Below are 19649 nucleotides of genomic sequence, written 5' to 3'. Positions count from 1 at the left end.
AGAACTCCTGGGCTCAAGCAATCCTCCCACCTCAGCCTCCCCAGTAGCTGGGACTACAGGCATGTGCCATCGTGCCCAGCTTGTTATTCTTTTTTTTTTTTTTTTTTTTTTAAAGACAGGGTCTCACCATGTTGGCCAGGATGGTCTCGATCTCTTGACCTGGTGATCTGCCCACCTCAGCCTCCCAAAGTGCTGGGATTACAGGCTTGAGCCACCGCGCCCGGCCCCGGCTTGTTATTCTAAATCAATACAACTGATGCCACCCTGCCCCAGCGCTGTCCCCACTGTCATGTAGTTACCTACACCACAACAGCAGGTCTTTCCTAGTCTCCTGCTTCCCATCTCGAGCCCCCTCCAATTTTTTCTCTACATAGGGTCCAGACTAAATTAAAGGTCTACTTATCAAGAAATGTTTATTTTGGCTAGAGGCAGTGGCTCAGCCCTGTAATTCCAGCACTTTGGGAGGCCAAGGTGGGTGGATCACTTGAGGTCAGGAGTTCAAGACCAGCCTGGGCAACATAGTGAAACTTCATCTCTACAAAAAAAAAAAAAAGAAAGAAAAATACAAAAATCAGTTAGGTGAGGTGGTATCGTAGGCCTGTAATCCAGCTACTTAGGAGGCTGAGGCAGAAAAATCGCTTGAACCCCAGAGGCCAAAGTTGCAGTGAGCCAAGATCATGCCACTGCACTCTAGCCTGGGCGACAGAGCAAGACTCTGTCTCAAGAAGAAAAAGAAAATAAATGTTTATTTAAGATCATGGCTCAAAACTTCTCATAGTCCTCCATTAAGTGGCCCTCAGCGAAGTATTTTGTGCTACTTCCAGAAAGTTATTTAGTGCAGTGGTGAAGGACCTGACATCCTTGAGCTAATTTGAGGGCAGAGTAGCATGAAGGAGCTACTCCTTCCAGGGGGCCAGGGCAAACCAGGATCCTGAAGAGTCCTTGTTTTCCCTGAGCCCCTGGAATCACAATCTGAGGGCCACTAGGGGAGGGTAGAAGAGGTACCAGGCAATTGGGCCTGAGACAGGCCTTTGTTTAAAAGTCCACAGTGGCAGGATGCCCAGCACAGACCCAGCTTCCCAGGCTTTCCCCGAAGCAGGACAAGGGGGCTGGAGACTCAGCATCCATGATGCTCTGCTGGGGCGGCGGGAATATGCCTGGGGGACTCTCAGTGTGCCCTAGCAGGCTGAGGAGATAGTATCAGAATCCTTGAGGAGGAAGTGGAAGCATCTGTGATTAGACTTCGGTCTTCCCAGGCCTTTTTCCATTACAGCTCCAGAAGCTGGTGGGGGGTTAGGTTCTACTGCAGCCCCCACTCAATGTACAGAGGCACAGGCAGGCAGGACCTTGTGCAAGGTCACATAGCTCAGAGGTGCTGAAGCCAGGCTTCGAGCACAAGTCTGACTCGAGCCCCTGTTTTTTGATTTTTGGTTTTTCTTTGAGATGGAGTCTCATTCTGTCACCCAGGGTGGAGTGCAGTGGTGTGATCTCGGCTCGCAGAATCCTCTGCCTCCTGGGCTCAAGTAAGTAGCTGGGATTATAGATGCCCACCACCATGCCCAGCTAATTTTTGTATCTTTAGTAAAGACAGGTTTCAACATGTTGGCCAGGGTGGTCTTGAACTCCTGACCTTAAGTAATCCACCTGCCTCAGCCCCCCAAAGTGCTGGATTACAGGCATGAGCCACTGCACCTGACTGGTTTTTTTTTTTTGTTTGTTTGTTTTTTTGAGATGGAGTTTCGCTGTTGTTACCCAGACTGGAGTGCAATGGCACGATCTCACCTCAGCCTCCACCTTCTGGGTTCAAGCAATTGTCCTGCCTCAGCCTCCCGCGTAGCTGGGACTACAGGCGCGTACCACCATGCCCAGCTAATTTTTGTATTTTTAGTAGAGACGGGGTTTCACCTTGTTGACCAGGATGGTCTCGATCTCTTGACCTTGTTGTGATCCACCCACCTCCCTGCTTTTTTTTTTAAGAGATGGGGTCTTGCTCTGTTGCCCAGGTTGAAGTGCAGTGGTGTAATCATAGCTCATAGCAGCCTCAAACTCCCAGGATCAAGCAATCCTCCTGCCTCAGCCGCCCACGTAGCTTGGACTACAGGTGCACCCATCATACTCTGTTGTCCCTGTTTTTGACATTCTCTCCTGCCCATTCCATGCCATATGCTGTGCCAGTGCTTGGGAGAGAGCAGCAAGCCCTCCTGGAGCCCAGTCCAGTGGAGAAGAGAGACAAGAATCCAGACCTGATGGTGGGGTGTGATCTGGGCCCTGCCTGGAAAGTGGGGTGAGCTTTGGCTGGAGCTTCAAACTCAGCCTGGCATGGAGTGGGGTCTTGTGGGGCAGCAGAGCTGCCTAAGGGAGGTGACACCTGTTTTCCTAAAAAGAAGCTTCCCAGCAGGGACTGGATGCAGTGAATTGAGGCTCAAGCAGATGAAGAGACTTGCCTGAGGCAACAGAACTATTGCGAGGCAGAGCGTGGAGGGACAATGACCTTTCAATGGGACCCTCCCTCCCCACTATGTTATCTCAGTGATCTTCACTCCCAAGGACACTGTCACATCTAAGTAGGAGGGGCCAGGATCAAACCTGAGCTTTTGTTTTGTTTTGTTCTTGAGAAGGAGTCTGGATCTGTCCCCAGGCTGGAGTGCAATGGCAGGATCACGGCTCACTGAAACCTCTGCCTCCCAGGTTCAAAGGATTCTTTGAACCTGGGAGGCTGCTCCTTCTAAGCAGCTGGGATTACAGGCACTTGCCACCACGCCTGGCTAATTTTTGTATTTGTAGTAGAGACAGGTTTTCGCCATCTTGGCCAGGCTGGTCTCAAACTTCTGACTTCAGGTGATCTGCCTGCCTCAGCCTCCTAAAGTTCTGGGATTACAGGCTTGAGCCACCACGTCCCGCCAAACCCAAGCTTTTTGACTCCCAATCCAGTGCTCTCTGTGTCCACTGCTGGGTGGGGTGATAGGGATGGCTTTGACTGTGATCTTGGGGGAATCACCTCAATGTCTGGTCCCAAATCTGTTGACAAATCAGCTCCAAGGTCATACATAATTCCTGTTACCCGTCCCCACAACCACTAGGGGCAGGCTTTGATCTGACGTGAGGCTCACTCATTAGCCAAGCATTCCATAAGGCCTAGAAGTGACAGTGCTGCAGGGAGGTCCCTGCTATGCCAGCAGGGGTCCGTTGGATGGGAAAAGGTCCTGAGTGACCAGGGAGACTCTCTTGACCACAGCCATCCATCCCTCCGTCCTGCCTGGCAGAGCCTGAGAGTGGAGGCCAGAGGTACCCAAGCTGCCCAGGGACTGGGCTGGGCCAGTGGCATCTCTGAGTCACAGGGAGGGTGGGTGGCGGGTGACTCAGCCCTGGCCCACTTCCCCTTCTTTAAGGCCAGCCTGGGCGGAGGCTGGGGCCAGGAAATCCCATGCCGGTCCTCCCAGGCCTTCCCTGCCTACCTCCCACCACGCCGTGGGCTGGCCCTTCACTCAGCCCTGCCTCACACTGACTGGCACTGTGTGACAAATTCTGGTTACTGAATCTGAATGATTCCTCCCTGAATTTCAGTCTCCCTAGACCTCAGTCCCAGCCTGGTCTAGCTCCTGGTCCTTACACAAAAAAGAGACATTTGCACCTGGTTTCCAGAAAGGTTGGGTGACTACCCCACGACAGAAGCAGAGCCAGCTGGCGCCATCACTTCCTTCCTCACTCCTGGCCCTGCCCAGCGCTCCTCATTCGAATCCTCTCCATAGGGATCATCAGTTCCATTTTGCAGATCTGGAAGCTGAGACCCAGCGAGGGGAGGTTCCCAGTCAGGTGGGCAGAGCAGGATTAGGTCCCAGGTGTCCTCTCTCCAGCCTGGGTCCTTATCATCTTTAACAGGTGGTCTCCAAGAGAGGTAGCTGGGTGGGGAGAGTTAAGTGTTACGGGAGCCAAGGAAAGGGTCAGAGAGGTAAATAACAAAGCTGAGGCTGGCCAGCAGGTCAGGGAGCTCTGAGGGTTGGGACTCCTGTCTTAGGTTCCCTATGTGGGAGCCCCGCTCCCGTGCACCCCTGCCAGCCTCCTGAGCACAGTCCCTTGTCAAGACCCTCATCAGCTCTTCCTTCTTTTATTGTTTTTTTTCAAAGAGAGAGGGTCTTGCACTGTTACCCAGGCTGGAGATCATAGTGTGCTGCAGCCTCCAACTCCCCGGCTCAAGAGATTGGAGTTCTCTCTTTTTTTTTTTTTTTTTTAATTGAGACGGAGTTTCGCTCTTGTTACCCAGGCTGGAGTGCAATGGCGCGATCTCGGCTCACCACAACCTCTGCCTCCTGGGTTCAGGCAATTCTCCTGCCTCAGCCTCCTGAGTAGCTGGGATTACAGGCATGTGCCACCATGCCCAGCTAATTTTTTGTATTTTTAGTAGAGACGGGGTTTCACCATGTTGACCAAGATGGTCTCGATCTCTTGACCTCGTGATCCACCCGCCTCGGCCTCCCAAAGTGCTGGGATTACAGGAGGAGTTCTCTTAAAGAGTTGCATGTTTGGGTTTTTTTCCTTCAGGCAATGGTTTAAGCCGTGAGAGGGGAGGAGGTTGTATAGGAATTGGGGACTGGACAGAGGGAACAGCATGTGCACAGGCTTCAGTGAGCAGGTCTGGTATCACGAGGAACTGGAAGAAGTCAGTGAGGTTGGAAGGCAGAGCCCAACAGAAAGGAGATGGGCTGGGTGAGGCTGCAGGTGCCAGGGCCTGAGGGCCTTAGGGTCTGGGATAGGAAATTCTGACTTTGTCCCTGGAGTAGTGAGGAGCATCAGAATGTGCATGTTTTAGTGAGATCCCTCTGGGTGAAGGGGGCTGTGTGTAAGATGGAATAGAGGGGCCAGGGCAGAGCTAGGGAAATACCATTGCCACTGTTCGGAAGATGGGCAATGGTGGCTTGGCCAGTGGAGGGATTTGAGGGAATGGGGCTGAGTTCAGGGTGGGGGCTAGACAGAACTCAATGGGCAAGGGAGGATGTCATAGTTTCTGTGCGGGTTTCCCTATGTCCCCTCTATACCCCCAACAAATGACAAAGGCATTCAAGCAAAAATAGTGTATTTGAAGATAGATGATCCAAAACTGGGGGGCTCAGGGGTGAGGCCACAGCAGCTGCCTGGAGTTGGCACAGACTACCCCAACTCCCTAGAGAAGCCCAGCAGGATAGAAGCCCCCTTGCTGGGCCTCCTAGCTGCCCCTGACCAGGAAGGATTGTGTAACCGCCAAGAATCATCATCATCGTCATAATAATACATTGAGGTCTTCAAAGTTTGCCCAGCAATTTTTGGCATCGTAGTTGATATTACTCATCATAATGACTCTGACAGGCACAAGGACTGTGCCAGGCTTGGACCCACCATCCAGTGGTGAGCAGAGTCTGTGGCAGGGGTGAAGCAGGCAGGGATAGGAGGCTGGTCTCCCTGGGAGTCCCCATCCCAGCCTCCAAGGCAGCCCTTCCAGAAGGCTCCCCTTCCTGCCATCACCCCCAGCAGAGGTCACTGCCTGTTCTCCACCTTTTTTTTCTTGTTTGTTTCAGACAGGGTCTTGCTCTGTCTTCCAGGCTGGAATGCAGTGGCATGTGATTTTGGCTGACTGGAGCCTCAATCTCCAGGGCTCAAGTGATCCTCCCACCTCAGCCTCCCATGTAGCTGGGACTATAGGCACACGCTGCCATAGCCATACCCAGCTAATTTTTGTATTTTTAGTAAAGACGAGGTTTCGCCATGTTGACCAGGCTGGTCTCAAACTCCTGGCCTCAGGTGATCCACCCACCTCAGCCTCTGGAAGTGCTGAGATTACAAGCATGAGCCACCATGCCCGGCCCTGTTCTCTACTCTTTCTCCACTCTTTGCCACAGCTGAGGTTGGATTCAGGCCAGGGCTGTCCCAGGTGGCTTCTGAGATCCCCCAAGTCTCAAAGACCCTTGCTGGGCTGGTCCCTCCGCCACAGCCCCCGACGGGCAGCCCAGGAGGCCACAAACTCACAGTTGTGGTAAAGGAACATTCCTGAAAGAGTGAGTGCAATGCCCACGTAGCTGAGGGCACTAAGGCGGCTGCCGAATAACAGCCGGGACAGGACGAGGTTGCCCACCACGGTGAGGTTGCCTAGGACGTGGACTGTGAGGGCAGAGGTGAGGGCCAGCAGGGAGAAGCTGGCCAGGTTGTAGAGAACAGACAGGAGGCAGCTGAGCAGGATGCAGGCCCAGAGGCGAGAGTCACCAGCAGTGGGCGGCGGAGCCACGCCAGCCTCCAGCACCAGGGCTGCACCTGCCAGCAGGCAGAAGCTAGGCAGCGAGGTGGCATAGAGCAGGGTCACCGCGTCCAGTCTCTCCTCCTGCAGCAGGGCACCTGCAACAGGACAACAGCATGAGCACTCGGAGGGATACAACCCCCTCCAGTGACCCCCTCCTTGGCCGGTCCTCCAAGAATCCTACCCCGACCCTTCAGGCAGGGCTAGTGGCTCCTCATCTGAAATGTGACCCTCAAGAGTTGGAGTTGGACCACCTGGATTTGTGACCTGCATCCACCCCTGACTCGCTGTGACCTGGACTCACGAGAGGCACTTACCCTCTATAAACCTGAGTTTCCTCACCCAGAGAGTTGGGTAATAATAAAACCTAATCATGTGGATGTTGTAAACATTTTAAAAGATGACATACATAAAGCCCTTAAATGGGAAATGCTCAGTAAACATAAAAGCTAAACTAAAATAAATAAATCTGTTATCAGCCACTTCAAACCACCTCCATGGGCTGAAACAGTGATCTGCTTGGGATATCTAAATGATCGATAACCATGGAAGCTAAGTGGCTCAAAAACCATTCCTAAGGCCTGTAATCCCAGCACTTTGAGAGGCTGAGGCAGGAGGATCACTTGAGCCAGAAGGCTACAGTGAGCTAGGATGACGCTACTGCACTCTGCCTCAGTGACCAGAGCAAGACCCTGCATCTAAAAAATAAAAATCAACATTCAGGGGCTGCCCTGGCCCTGAAGAAAAAGGTCCTAGGTTCCTTTTTTTTTTTTTTTTCTTTTTTTGAGACAGAGTCTAGCTCTGTTGCCCAGGCTGGAGTGCAGTGGCATGATCTCGGTTCCCTGCAACCTTTGCCTCGCAGGTTCAAGTGATTTTCCTGCCTCAGCCTCCTAAGTAGCTGGGATCACAGGCATGCACCACCACACCTGGCTATTTATTGTATTTTTCTTAGAGATGGCGTTTTGCCACATTGGCCAGGCTGTTCTCGAACTCCTGACCTCAGGTGATCCGCGCGCCTCAGCCTCCCAAAGTGCTGGGATTATAGGCGTGAGCCAGCAGGCCTGGCCCAAGATCCTAGATTCTTAACCTAGCTTTGAAGACTCTGCATCAGCTGGCCCCAACCACCTTTCCCGGCCTCAGCCCTTATTATTCCCACACTGCCGCTCCAGCCACCATGACAGGGGCAGGCCAGCGGAGGGTCCCAGCTCTGCCACTTATTAGCTACATGGGGGCCTTTGCATTAAAAAAAGAAGAGTTTATAAAAGAAAATAATAAATTGTTTGAATCAAAAGGCTGACCCATTCATTGCTTCATTCACTTATGACCACTGGAGTGACAAGGGAACAAAAGGTCATTGTTGGATCTTGGCTCCCACTCACTGTTTATAACTAATAATTAGCATTTTTTTTTCTGCTAATACTGGGGCTCGTCAGGATGAATCCAGGACTAAGAGGAAAGCTTTTCACTGCAAAGGAAGAGAGGATCTTGCTTTGCCTGTGTGTGTCTCTGTACCTGTGTGTCCACCTGCCACCACCAGCCAATTCACAAAGGAGTGCCCAGGTGAAATGACATTATTATTATTATTTGAGACAGGGTCTGGCTCTGTTGCCCAGGCTGGACTGCAGTGGTGAGATCTCAGCTCACTGCAACCTCTGCCTTCTGAGCTCAAGCAGTCCTCCTGCCTCAGCCTCCCAGTTAGCTGGGACTACAGGCATGCACCATCACCCCTGATAATTTGTGTGTGTGTGTGTGTGTGTGTGTGTGTGTGTGTGTGTGTAGAGTTGGGGTTTTGTCATCTGGTTCACCCAGGCTGGTCTCAAACTCCTAGACTCAAGCAGTCTGCTCACCTTGGCCACCCAAAGTGCTGGGATTACAGGTATGAGCCATTGCACCTGGCTAAAATGGCATTATTTGCATGAGGACAATGATGGCACGGGGCCTTGTCCAAGTTAGTGGAAAGAGATGAGTAGTCGACACAGGTCCCCTCCCAGGGCTCTGTGAGCCTCTATGCATTTTCTGACACACACTTTCCAAAAAGCCAGAGATGCTTACTCATAGGCTATGCTTAGAATAGGAAATTTTATTTTTCTCTCAATTTCATTCCAATGTTTTAGCTTTGTTCTCTAGGCAACAGTTCCTCTGGCTTAAGCATTTCTAGAAATGTACAGATAATCGAAATGCCCCCTGCTCGTAGGCTCCAAAGTTAGCCCCGTTATGAGCTGCCTGTGGCTTGCATGTTAAAGATCCCATCACAGGAAGGTGTTTGGGTTTTCAGGTGAACTTCACCTTTGGCAAATTTCACCTTCTGCAAAGCAGCCAGGCAGGATGGTCCTAATCTTCCTACCCATCTCCTCACATCCATTGTATATCCCTCCCTGCAGCCCAGGGAAAGAGCAGCGATTCTCTGTCAGAGGTGACTGGCTTCTACCTGGGGGCCCCAAAATGTCAGCCTGTTTGTCCTGCCTTATTGCCACCTCTCCTTCTATTGTAGTATGCCCAAGGTTCTGTCACATGCAGACAACAGCTGACCCTTCTCTAAACCCTGTCTGCTTGCTATTGGCTTGTCCCCTTTGCTCCTTCACGGGCTATGTGACCCTGTCTCCCTCTCTCTATGCCTTGGTCTCCTTGTGAGTAGTGTGGCAATATCCCCTACATGTGAGGTGCCGAACACAGGGCCTGATGCCCAGTGGTAACGGCTCAGCCCGGCAGCTGGCATGATCCCCACACCCTGGTCCTGCTGGCTGACACCCGTGCCCTGGCAGGGCCTGTTTCCCATTCCCAGATCACCCTTTCCTCCTCCATCAATATAAAGAGCTGGGCATGGTTGGACACCTAGGGAGGCCCTAACAAATGTTTGCTGTCATGGTTACATATTGTCACCATCACTGCATGCCTCTTCCCCTAGGCGGCCTTCTCAGGGCTCCCCAGGAAGAAGCAGCTGCTCCCCAACACCTGTGACCACCTTGACCCAAGAACTTCTCTCTTGCCATTGCAAACTCTCTGAGTGCATCTCCCCACTTCAACCTCAGAGCTCAGAAGACGGGTTAAGTCCACCTGCTCTGTGATGCAGGGAGGTCCAGCTGACAGCAAGCTCAGCAGGCTGGTGCCCCACTTCCCAGTCTTTCTTTCTGCTGGTAGGAGGATGGCATAACCCCTCTCCTTGTGCAGACCCCCTGGGCCTACAACTGGCCAGGTAAGAGGGAAGCCACTGGCCCTGCCAACAGCTGCCTGGGCTCTTCTCTTTCTGGATACTTTTTTTTTTTTAAGATGGAATCTCACTCTGTCACCCAGGCTGGAGTGCCGTGGTATAATCTTGGCTCACTGCAACCTCCACCTCCCAGGTTCAAGAGATTCTCCTGCCTCAGGCTCCCAAGTTGCTGGGATTACAGGCGTGCATCAGCATGCCCAGCTAATTTTTTTGTATTTTTAGTAGAGACAGGATTTTACCATGTTGACCAGGCTGGTCTTGAACTCCTGACCTCAAGTGATCTGCCTGCCTTGGCCTCCCAAAGTTCTGGGATTACAGGTGAGAGCCACTGTGCCCAGCTTTCTTTTTAGATACTTGCCCTCTGTTCCCACAAACTCTGCTCTCGGGAATGGAGCTGGCATCAGCCATGTACACTCAAGTCTGAATCTGGCCCTGGTGCCTCTCCTGGAGCCTCTTACAGTAGAAACCTCCTATCTCAGGTGGGGTGTGGTGGCTCATGCCTGTAATCCAGCACTTCGGGATGCTGAGGTGGGCAAATCACTTGAGTCTAGGAGTTGGAGACGTGAAGGTGTGCCTAAAGTCCCAGCTACTCAGGAGGCTGAGGTGGGAGGATTGCCTGAGACTGGGAAATCGAGGCTGCAGTGAGCCACTGCACTCCAGCCTGGGTGACAGAGCAAGACCCTCTCATAAACAAACAAGCAAAATAACCTCTCTCAGGCCCTCGCTCTAGTCTGTTCCTCTCTCTCTCTGCAGGGCTCCCATCTCTGTGAGTGGGGCCTCCAGCCTCCTAAACTCCCTCATGAGCCATGCAGTCAAACCAGTCTATGAAACTGGCTTGCCTGTCAGAGCCATCAATAAATCCATCCATCTGGGTATGTTGGCTAATACCTGTAATTCCAGCACTTTGGGAAGCCCAGAAGGAAGATCACTTGAGGCCAGGGGTTCGAGACCAGGCTGGAAAACATAGTGAGCCTTTGTTTCCATAAAAAATAACAATTAAAAATTAGCCAGGCCTGGTGGCATGAGCCTGTAGTCCCAGCTACTCAGGAGGCTGAGGCACAAGAATTGCTTGAACCCAGGAGGCAGAGATGGCAGTGAACCGAGATTGCGCTGCTGCATTCCAGCCTGGGTGACAGAGAGAGACGGCCTCAAAAAAAAATAATAATAAATGGCGGGCACGGTGGCTCACACCTGTAATTCCAGCATTTTGGGAGGCCAAGGCGGGTAGATCACAAAGTCAGGAGTTTGAGACCAGCCTGATGAACATGGTAAAACCCTGTCTCTACTAAAAATACAAAAATTAGCCGGGTGAGGTGGCACGCGCCTATAGTCCCAGCTACTCAGGAGGCTGAGGCAGGAGAATTGCTTGAACCCAGGAGGCAGAGGTTGTGGTGAGCCAAGATCTCACCATTGCATTCCAGCCTGGGCGACAGAGCGAGACTCTGTCTCAATAATAATAATAATAAAATTTAAAACTTATAATTTACAAAGTATGTACCCTCTGCCAGGCCCCGGGGCTAGTTGCCAGGAACAGAGTTGCCCCAAATCTGCCTGGCAGGCAGCAGACAGGTAACCAGGTGGCGATCACACATGGCATTTGGAGCCATGATGAGGGGAGCAGAGGGTGCTGCAGGAACCCAGAGCATGGACCCAACCTGCCCAGGGGTCAGGGAAGAAAGGATAGAGCTGGCAGAAATCAAGATACAGCTGGATGCCAGGCACATGCCACTTCATGCCCAAGTGCCTGAGGCCTGGCTGGCCATAGGTCCTGCAGGCTGGGGCTGCCTGGGTCCCTGTGTGAGGAGCATTGACTTTCTCAGCAGGGGCAGCATGGGCCTTGAGGTTAGGACCTTCATAGCCCTGTGGCCTGCATGGGAGGGCCCCACAGGGTCAGGTTTCCCAGTGCAGGCTCACGCCCAGAGCTCATGCCTGCCCTCAGCCTTCAGCTCTCATGTAACCTGAGGGCAAAAAATAGAACTGGGTTTTGACCCTGCCTTGGGACCAGGGAGGTTAGAAACAGGGCCTCTGTGTCCCAGCTCTGAATATGCCACGGCAGGGCAGGGAAGATTGAACTCCGACTTCAATCTTCCCTGGCTGTGGGCTGCCATCAACCCCAGCCTAGCACTCCCCATTTTCTTCTCCCAGGCCTGGGTCACAGGATCTCAGGGCAGGAAGTGACAGCAAGAGGCCCCTTGGATTCCATCAACTCCAACACTCCTCCACTGACAGATGAGGAAACTGAGGCCCAGATAAAATCCTGATCTGCCCAAGGTTGCCCAGCAAATACGAGTAAAGGTATGGCTGGATCTCAGGCCTCCCCAACCTAAGTGGGCGTCCTGGCCTCCCCTATGTCTCCTGGGGCTGAGGCAGAGAGAGGGTAGAAGCTGTGACTCAGATGCTGCTCAGTAGGACAGGTGGGAAGGCAGCCTCCACCCTCAGCCAGAATGATCTAGCGGGTCTGGGCCTGGAGCCTTGGCCCTAAACTGCCCGGAGCCCTGCTACCCTCTTTCATCAGAGCCAGCATCTGGAGTCATATAGACCAGGCTTCACATCCTTAGAGGCCCTGTGACCCTGTGCAAATCATTAATTTTTTTTTTTTTTGGACAAAGTCTAGCTCTACACCAGGCTGGAGTGCAGTGGCACGATCTCGGCTCACTGCGTACTCCACCTCCCAGGTTCAAGCGATTCTCCTGCCTCAGCCTCCCAAGTAGCTGGGATTACAGGCACGCACTGCCACACCCAGCTAATTTTTTTTTTAGTAGAGTTGGGGTTTCACCATGTTGGCCAGGATGGTCTTGATCTCCTGAACTCATGATCCTCCCACCTCAGCCTCCCAAAGGGCTGGAATTACAGGCGTGAGCCACAGCGCCCGGCTGAACTCTGTTTTTGAGACTGAGTCTTGCTCTTTCACCCAGGCTGGAGGGCAGTGGCTTGATCTCAGCTCACCGCAAACTCCGCCTCCCGGGTTCAGGCGATTCTTGTGCCTCAGCCTCTTCAGTAGTAGCTGGGGTTACAAATGCACGCCACCATGCCCAGCTAATTTTTGTTTTGTTTATTTGAGACAGAGTTTCACTCTTGTTGCCCAGGCTCATTGCAACGTCTACCTCCTGGGTTCAAGTGATTCTCCTGCCTCAGCCTCCTGAGTAGCTGGGATTACAGGCACCTGCCACCACGCCCAGCTAATTTTTATATTTTTAGTAGAGACGGGGTTTTACCATGTTGGCCAGAATGGTCTCAAACTCCTGACCTCAGGTGATCCATCCACCCTGGCTCCTAAAGTGCTGGGATTACAGGCATGAGCCACCATGCCTGGCCCAATTTTTGTATTTCATTTTTCTTTTTTCTTTCTTGGCGGTTAGAAGCAACAATTTTTGTATTTTTAATAGATACAGGTTTCGCCATATTGGCCAGGCTGGTCTGGAACTCCTGGCCTCAAGATTCCTCCTGTCTCAACCTCCCCAAAGTGCTAGGATTACAGGCATGAGCCACCATGCCCCACCTGTCAAATCATGAACTTCTCTGGGTCTCAGTTCCATCACCTGTAAAATGGGGATGAAGTTGGTGGTTGTCCTGTCAACTCAAGGTCACACTAAGACTTTCACACTATAGCTCCCAGTAAACATCAGCCCTCTGCAGACTTTGCCTGACCCCTGACCTTCCAAATCCCAGCTCAAGGCTTTACCCTCTTTTTCCCTCCCTGGCCCATGCTTCCTGGCCTTCCTCTGGGTCCAAAGCCTTCTGCCTGGAGCGGAAGCACTTAGAAGCCTGGAGTCCAACTATCTGGGTTCAGATCTTGACTTTGCAGCTCACTGGCCACATGGCTCAGGGAAAGCCTCTTCATCTGCCCATCAAATGGTAACAACACAGTGAGATAAAGGGCTCAACAAAGCATCAATCACTGGCTATCACTAAATATTGTCTTGTAATTCCAGAACTTCAGGAAGCTGAGATGGGTCAGGAAGCTGAGATGGGTCTTGAACTCCTTGCTGAGGCCAGGAGTTCAAGACCCACCTGGGGCTGGCTGATTATATGGCTCACACCTATAATCCCAGCACTTTGGGAGGCCGAGGCGAGTGGATCACGAGGTCAAGAGATCGAGACCATCCTGGTCAACATGGTGAAACCCCGTCTCTACTAAAAATACAAAAATTAGCTGGGCATGGTGGTGCGTGCCTGTAGTCCCAGCTACTCGGGAGGCTGAGGCAGGAGAATTGCTTGAACCCAGAAGGCAGAGGTTGTGGTGAGCCAAGATCGTGCCATTGCACTCCAGTCTGGATAACAAGAGCGAAACTCCATCTCAAAAAACAAAAAAAAAGACCCACCTGGGCAACATAGCAATACCTGGTGTCTATTTAAAAAAAAGAAAATTAGGCCAGGCTCAGTGGCTCACGCCTGTAATCCCAGCACTTTCGGAGGCCAAGGTGGGCAGATCATGAGATCAAGAGATCAAGACCATCCCGGCCAGCATGGTGAATCTCTTAAAAATCCAAAAATTAGCTGGGCACAGTGGCGCGTGCCTGTAGTCCCAACTACTTGGGAGGCTGAGGCAGGAGAACTGCTTGAACCTGGGAGGCAGAGGTTACAAAGAGCCGAGATTACACCGCTACACTCTAGTCTGGCAACAGAGACTCTGTCTCGGAGGAAAAAAATTAGCTGCCCAGGTGTGGCAGCTCATGCCTATAATACCAGCACCTTGGGAGGAATCACTTGAGGTCAGGAGTTCAAGACCAGCCTGGCCAACATGGTGAAACCCCATCTCTACTAAAAATACAAAAATTAACTTAGCGTAGTGTTGCATACCTGTAATCCCAGTTACTTAGGAGGCTGAGGCAGAAGAATCGCTTGAACCTGGGTTGTGGCAGAGGCTGCAGTGAGGTGAGATGTCACCACTGCACTCCAGCCTGGGCAACAGAGCCAGACCCTGTCTAAATAAATAAACAAATAAACACGAGCTGGGTCTCCAGAGCCTGAGTTTGGGGCCTGGAACTCTCTGCTGTTGGCCCTCTCTGGGTCTCAGTTCTGCTTCCTCCACAGCCATAAACATCAGTTTCCTAATCTGTAAAATGGGACAACAGCCATATCCCTCACAGGGCCATCCAGGCCATACACTCACCCAGACCCCTACCTCCTCAGCTGGCCACCCGGGCACTTACTTTGCTGAACCGACTTGAGTCCTCGGAGGCAGGTGGCAGCGAGCAGGAAGCCACAGCCAGTGGGGGGTGCCCGGAACTCTCCAGCCAGGCTGCAGGCGGCCCCCAGGCAGAGCGGGCCCATGGCAGCCAACTGCAGCGGGTGGTGGCGGCGGCCCAACAGCAGTGCTGACAGGGCCAGGGTGAACAGGGGCGTGGTGGTAGTGACCAGTTGCGCCAGGTCCAGGGGCACAGCACTCAGGCCCACATTGCCGCAGGCCATGGAAGTGCCGAAGGTGAGGCTGAGCAGTAGGACTCGGCAACGAGTTCCACCTGGCATGGGGCGCCGTGCCCCACGGTGGCATGCCAGGGCTGCCACCAGCATGTGCAGCGCTGACAGCAGCAGGGGCCGCCCGAAGCCGTGGACGGTGAAGATCCACTTGTTGAGGCTTGACATGGTGGCTCCCGCCAGCAGCCACACCAGTGCTGCCATGGCCACCCGGGCCCGGCCAGGCTGCCGAAGGACCTGAGGGCTGCCAGGGGGCCACTCGGGGGGCCCAGCCGCCCGAGCACCATCAGCTGCCGCTGCTACTTTGGCTGAGGTCATCCTGCCATCATGGTGCTCCGGCAGGCAGCGGCACATCCGCACCAGATGGGCTGGGGCAGGAGGCAGGCTCCCCAGTGACCACCTCTGGGCCACCAGAGAGCTCCGTTTGGGCCAGGCTAGATCCTGGTTCCTCCAACCCCGTGCTCCGTCTCAGACAGGTGAGAGGACCACTGTGCCAGGCCTTTGCCAGCGATGTCTAGGAGCTAAGTAAGCTGTGTTTCCAGCTCAGACAGGGCAGAGCCAAGGTCGCAGCTACTAGGATGCCAGGGTCTCCGATACTCAAGCGTGGGTTCCAGGCACCTCTGCCCCGTGCCAGGTGGTCTCCTCTCTCCTCCCCGCCTAGTGCCCACGCTGTGCTCTTAGATGAAATCCTCGTTCTTCTTTTCTCTTTGGTCCCCAGGTCTTTAGGGTGCGCGCAGATCCATACCCCGGGAACTCCTGCGTGCTCACGCCATGACCAGGCCTGGCAGGGGCGATCCGGGCTCCGCGCCTGGTGGTGCCCAACCCGGGGAGTCGCCGGCTCGCTGCCTCTCACCGTACCCGGGTGGTAAGCTGACACCACGGCCGGTGCTCCGGCCGGTGCCTGGCGGCGAGCTAGGCGCGGTTCCAGCAGGGCCTGCGCTCCAAAACTCTGGCTCTCGGAGGCTTTGGCTGGGGCTCTGGCTGCGGCTGTGGCTCCGGCTACAGCTCCGGCTGCGACTCACGCCCGGCACCAGCTCAGGCCCGGCACCGCGGGCGCGGCCGCGCGCTCTTGGCCCCGCCTCCGCCTCCGCCGCCAGCTTCCCACCCGGAAAATGGGGCCGAGCCCCCCGCAAGGCCCCGCCCCCGTCCGGGCCCGCCCCTGGAGCCAGGAGGGAGGTCTCGCCCCGCCCCATGCCTCCCGCCCACGGCCCCTCCCCCATCGGCCTGGCATTCCCCCATCGGCCTGGCATTCCCCCATCAGCCCTCCTCCGCCAGGGGCCTGCGCGTCTGCTTAGTAAAGCCCCCGCCAAGCTGGCGTGGTCAGCCTCTCCCTGCCACCAGGGAAGACCAGGTCTCTCCCCACCCAGCGCCAAGACGAGCCCCCCCCATGGAGATCAACGCGCATTTCTGGAGACACTGGGGTATCCTGCACGGCCGCCCAGGGTATCTTCAAGGAGCAGGGTAGTGATGAGGAGCCCGCAGCCCCCATCACAGGACCAGTCTCACGCCCACCTGATCGCTGACCACAATTATCTCGTGGGACCTCAGTATCCAGCAGAGCTGGATCACGGGGTCCCTTAAGGCCCTTCCATCGCCCCTCCATAGCCCCAGCATCCTCCCCAGCCTCCCAGTACAGGGCTGGGCCCACTCTGAGGTCAGGCAAGGCTACCCACAGCGGCGGAAGCAGGTACCGCCGGCCAGCATCCTTCCCGGGCCAGTAACTTCTGTCCCGTTCCCTGAGCACTCAGAGCTGACTCCGAGCAAAACTTTCTGGGGTCCATCCTGTGCCCCAGCCCCGGCAAGACAGAGCCCTGGGCTGGGAGGCAGAGCAGCTGCCACTGAGTCCTTTCCTCTGTCTGGGTCTCGGTTTTTACAACTGAACGACAGATGCTCTCTGAGCTCAGGGTTGGGTAAACAGTGCACCCCAGGGCAGAAGAGGTCCATCCAGATTCCAGGCCAGTCCAGGCCCTGGCCTCTCTGAGCTCTAGAGTCCAGGGGCAGAAGGACCAAGGCCCAGCCATGTACCCAGTACCAGATGTGAGCCTCTTTCCTGTCCTCGGGCTTCCTTCTCTTGGCTCCTGCCCAAGGGAACCCACCTCACCCCTTGCCTGATGTCTAACTAGCAAGTCCTTTATGACAGCAACCTGTCTGGAGACCCAAGACCTCAAAGGGGGACCGCTGAGCCCAGCTCGCGGCGCCCTCTGATGGTCGGATGCGGAATATGGCCCTCAACCCCCATCCCAATCACGGGACACGGTTTTTAAAGCCCCAGCCTCGCAGGAGGCCTGCAGAATCAGAGGCTCAGCGTCACGGGTGGGCCGGGAAATTTACATGGTCACATTTGCCTCTATAAGTCTGACGCATGCTGGGGCCTGCAAATCTCTGCTGAATAGCCTAAGCTACAGGGCAGGGGGTGCAGACAGGGAAATTTCCAGGCCAAGGACCAAAAAATGGGGGCATTTAGGGTTTCTCCAGAACGGGTTGTGGGAAGGAAACTAAGCCAGCCAAAGGGGGGGGACCCTCTCCCATACCCCCTTGCCATTTCCTGAGGAGGAGAAATCTGGGACCCCTAAAGGTTATAATTATCTTTGGGATTTTGACAGATTTTTCTTTCTTTTTCTTTTTTTTGAGTTTCACTCTTCTTGCCCAGGCTGGGGTACAATGGCGTGATCTTGGCTGACTGCAACCTCCACCTCCCAGGTTCAGGCTATTCTCCTATCTTAACCTCCCAAGTAGCTAGGATTACAGGTGTGCACCACCATGCCCTGCTAATTTTTGCATTTTTAGTAAAGATGGGGTTTTACCATGTTGGTCAGGCTGGTCTCAAACTCCTGACCTCAAGTGATCCACCTGCCCCAGCCTCCCAAGTTGCTAGGATTACAGGCATGAGCCACCACGCCCAGCCTGGATTTTGTCAGTTTTCTAGTAAATTTCCCTTAATAAAAAACAATAGCCTGGGTACAGTGGGTGCATGGCTGTAGTCATAGCACATTGGGAGGCTGAGGCATGAGGATCACTTGGGCTCAGGAGTTGGAGACCAGCTTGGGCAACATGGCAAAACCCCGTGTCTACAGAAAATACAAACATGACATAGGAGGCTGGGCGGGGTGGCTCCCACCTATAATCCCAGCACTTTGGGAGGCCAGGCGGGCAGTACCTGGGATCACAGGTGTGTGCCACCACACCTGGCTAATTTCTGACTAGAGACAGGGTTTCACCATGTTGGCCAGGCTGGTCTCCAACTCCTAACCTCAGATGATCCACCTGCCTCAGCCTCCCAAAGTGCTGGGATTACAGGCATAAGCCACCTCGACCAGCAACAGTAATAATTTTATTATATATACATATTTTTTGAGATAGAGTCTCACATTGTCACCCAAGCTGGAATGCAGTGGCTCAATCTCGGCTCACTGCAACCTCCACCTCCCAGGTTCAAGCAATTCTGTCTCAGCCTCCCATATAGCTGGGACTACAGGTGCCCACCACTAGGCTGATCCTCTCACCTCAGCCTCCCAAGTTGCTAGGATTACAGGTGGAAACCACTACCCCTGGCTACTTTAAGCCTCAGCACTTTTTTTCAAGATGGAGTTTCACTCTTGTTGCCCAAGCTGGAGTGCAAGGGTGTGATCTCGGCACACTGCAACCTCTGCCTCTCAGATTCAAGCAATTCTGCCTCAGCCTCCTGAGTAGCTGGGATTACAGGCATGTCCCACCACACTCAGCTAATTTTTTGTATTTTTAGTAGAAATGGGGGGGGTTCACCATGTTTGCTAGGCTGGTTTCGAACTCCTGACCTCAGGTGACCCACCCACTTCGGCCTCCCAAAGTGCTGAGATTACAGGTGTCAGCCACCATGCCTGGCCCAAACCTCAGCTTTTAACCTGCCTTGACCGACAACCAGCAGGGCTCTCAAGAGGACATTCCCACGTGGAAGAATAGGGGGCTAGGGCACTCAGCTTCGTGGAGGGTGGCAGGGGGCTCTTTTGCATTCCTTGGGGTCCACCCAAAAGCTCAGAGCAGTCTGTCCTTGCCCACAGGCTCCCCAAATCCCTGAAATCTGAATGTGCCCTTTGGAGGCCCAGGCTGCTGCTGTGGGAGGCAGGTGATGCAGAGAGACTTTAGGGGATGGCAGGGGGTGGGGGTGGGGTGGGGGCAGAGAATCTATTTCCGGCAACCGGGCTGCAAGGCTGTGGGATGGCCCTCTCACATGTTTCTGCATGTGCCTAGACAGATCCTTTCACTCCTGGGGCCTCAGTTTCCCCATGCATGATCTATGATGAGATGTGCTGTGTAAACCAAAACACCATCCCACAGCTGTGTTAGGAAACAGGCTTAGTGAGCGGAAGGGCCTTCTCTCTGGAGCCATTAGCCATCTAAATGCAGACCTGACATAGAACTGCTTCCCGGTCCCAGAAGGAGGGCCTGTTTTGTTTTGTTTTCTGAAACAGAGTTTTGTTCTTGTTGCCCAGGCTAGAGTGCAATGGTGCAATCTTGGCTCACTGTAACCTCCTTCTCCCAGGTTCAAGTGATTCTCCTGCCTCAGCCTCCTGAGTAGCTGGGATTACAGGCATGCACCACCACACCTGGCTAATGTTTGTATTTTTAGTAGAGATGGGGTTTCTCCATGTTGGCCAGGCTGGTCTTGAACTCCTGACTTCAGGTGATCCTTGGCCTCCCAAAGTGTTGGGATTATAGATGTGAGCCATTGCACCCAGCCCACTATAAAAGAATGTTTTAAATTGCCTACTTCCCCCTTATCTG

The 19649-nt window shown here is 53.8% G+C and overlaps 1 protein-coding gene across 2 annotated transcripts; it reads right to left on the bottom strand.

The window, feature by feature from the left end:
- Positions 1-3687: 3687 nt before the first annotated feature.
- Positions 3688-15925, bottom strand: SLC35E4 (solute carrier family 35 member E4). Of its 2 annotated transcripts, XM_035269645.3 has the most exons (3): positions 14624-15925; positions 9287-9293; positions 3688-3781 (listed from the first exon to the last, which is right to left on the bottom strand). In XM_035269645.3, the coding sequence occupies exons 1-3, from the start codon at positions 15240-15242 to the stop codon at positions 3703-3705; spliced, it is 705 nt and encodes a 234-aa protein (XP_035125536.1). In that variant the 5' UTR covers positions 15243-15925; the 3' UTR covers positions 3688-3702. The 2 variants fall into 2 exon arrangements, with proteins under 2 accessions (XP_035125536.1, XP_002743727.2); XM_002743681.6 differs by lacking the exons at positions 3688-3781; positions 9287-9293 and adding an exon at positions 5055-6360.
- Positions 15926-19649: the final 3724 nt, after the last annotated feature.

Source organism: Callithrix jacchus, chromosome 1 (assembly GCF_049354715.1).
Source record: "Callithrix jacchus isolate 240 chromosome 1, calJac240_pri, whole genome shotgun sequence".
Classification (NCBI taxonomy): domain Eukaryota; kingdom Metazoa; phylum Chordata; class Mammalia; order Primates; family Cebidae; genus Callithrix; species Callithrix jacchus.
This window is presented reverse-complemented; position numbering and strand designations above follow the sequence as displayed.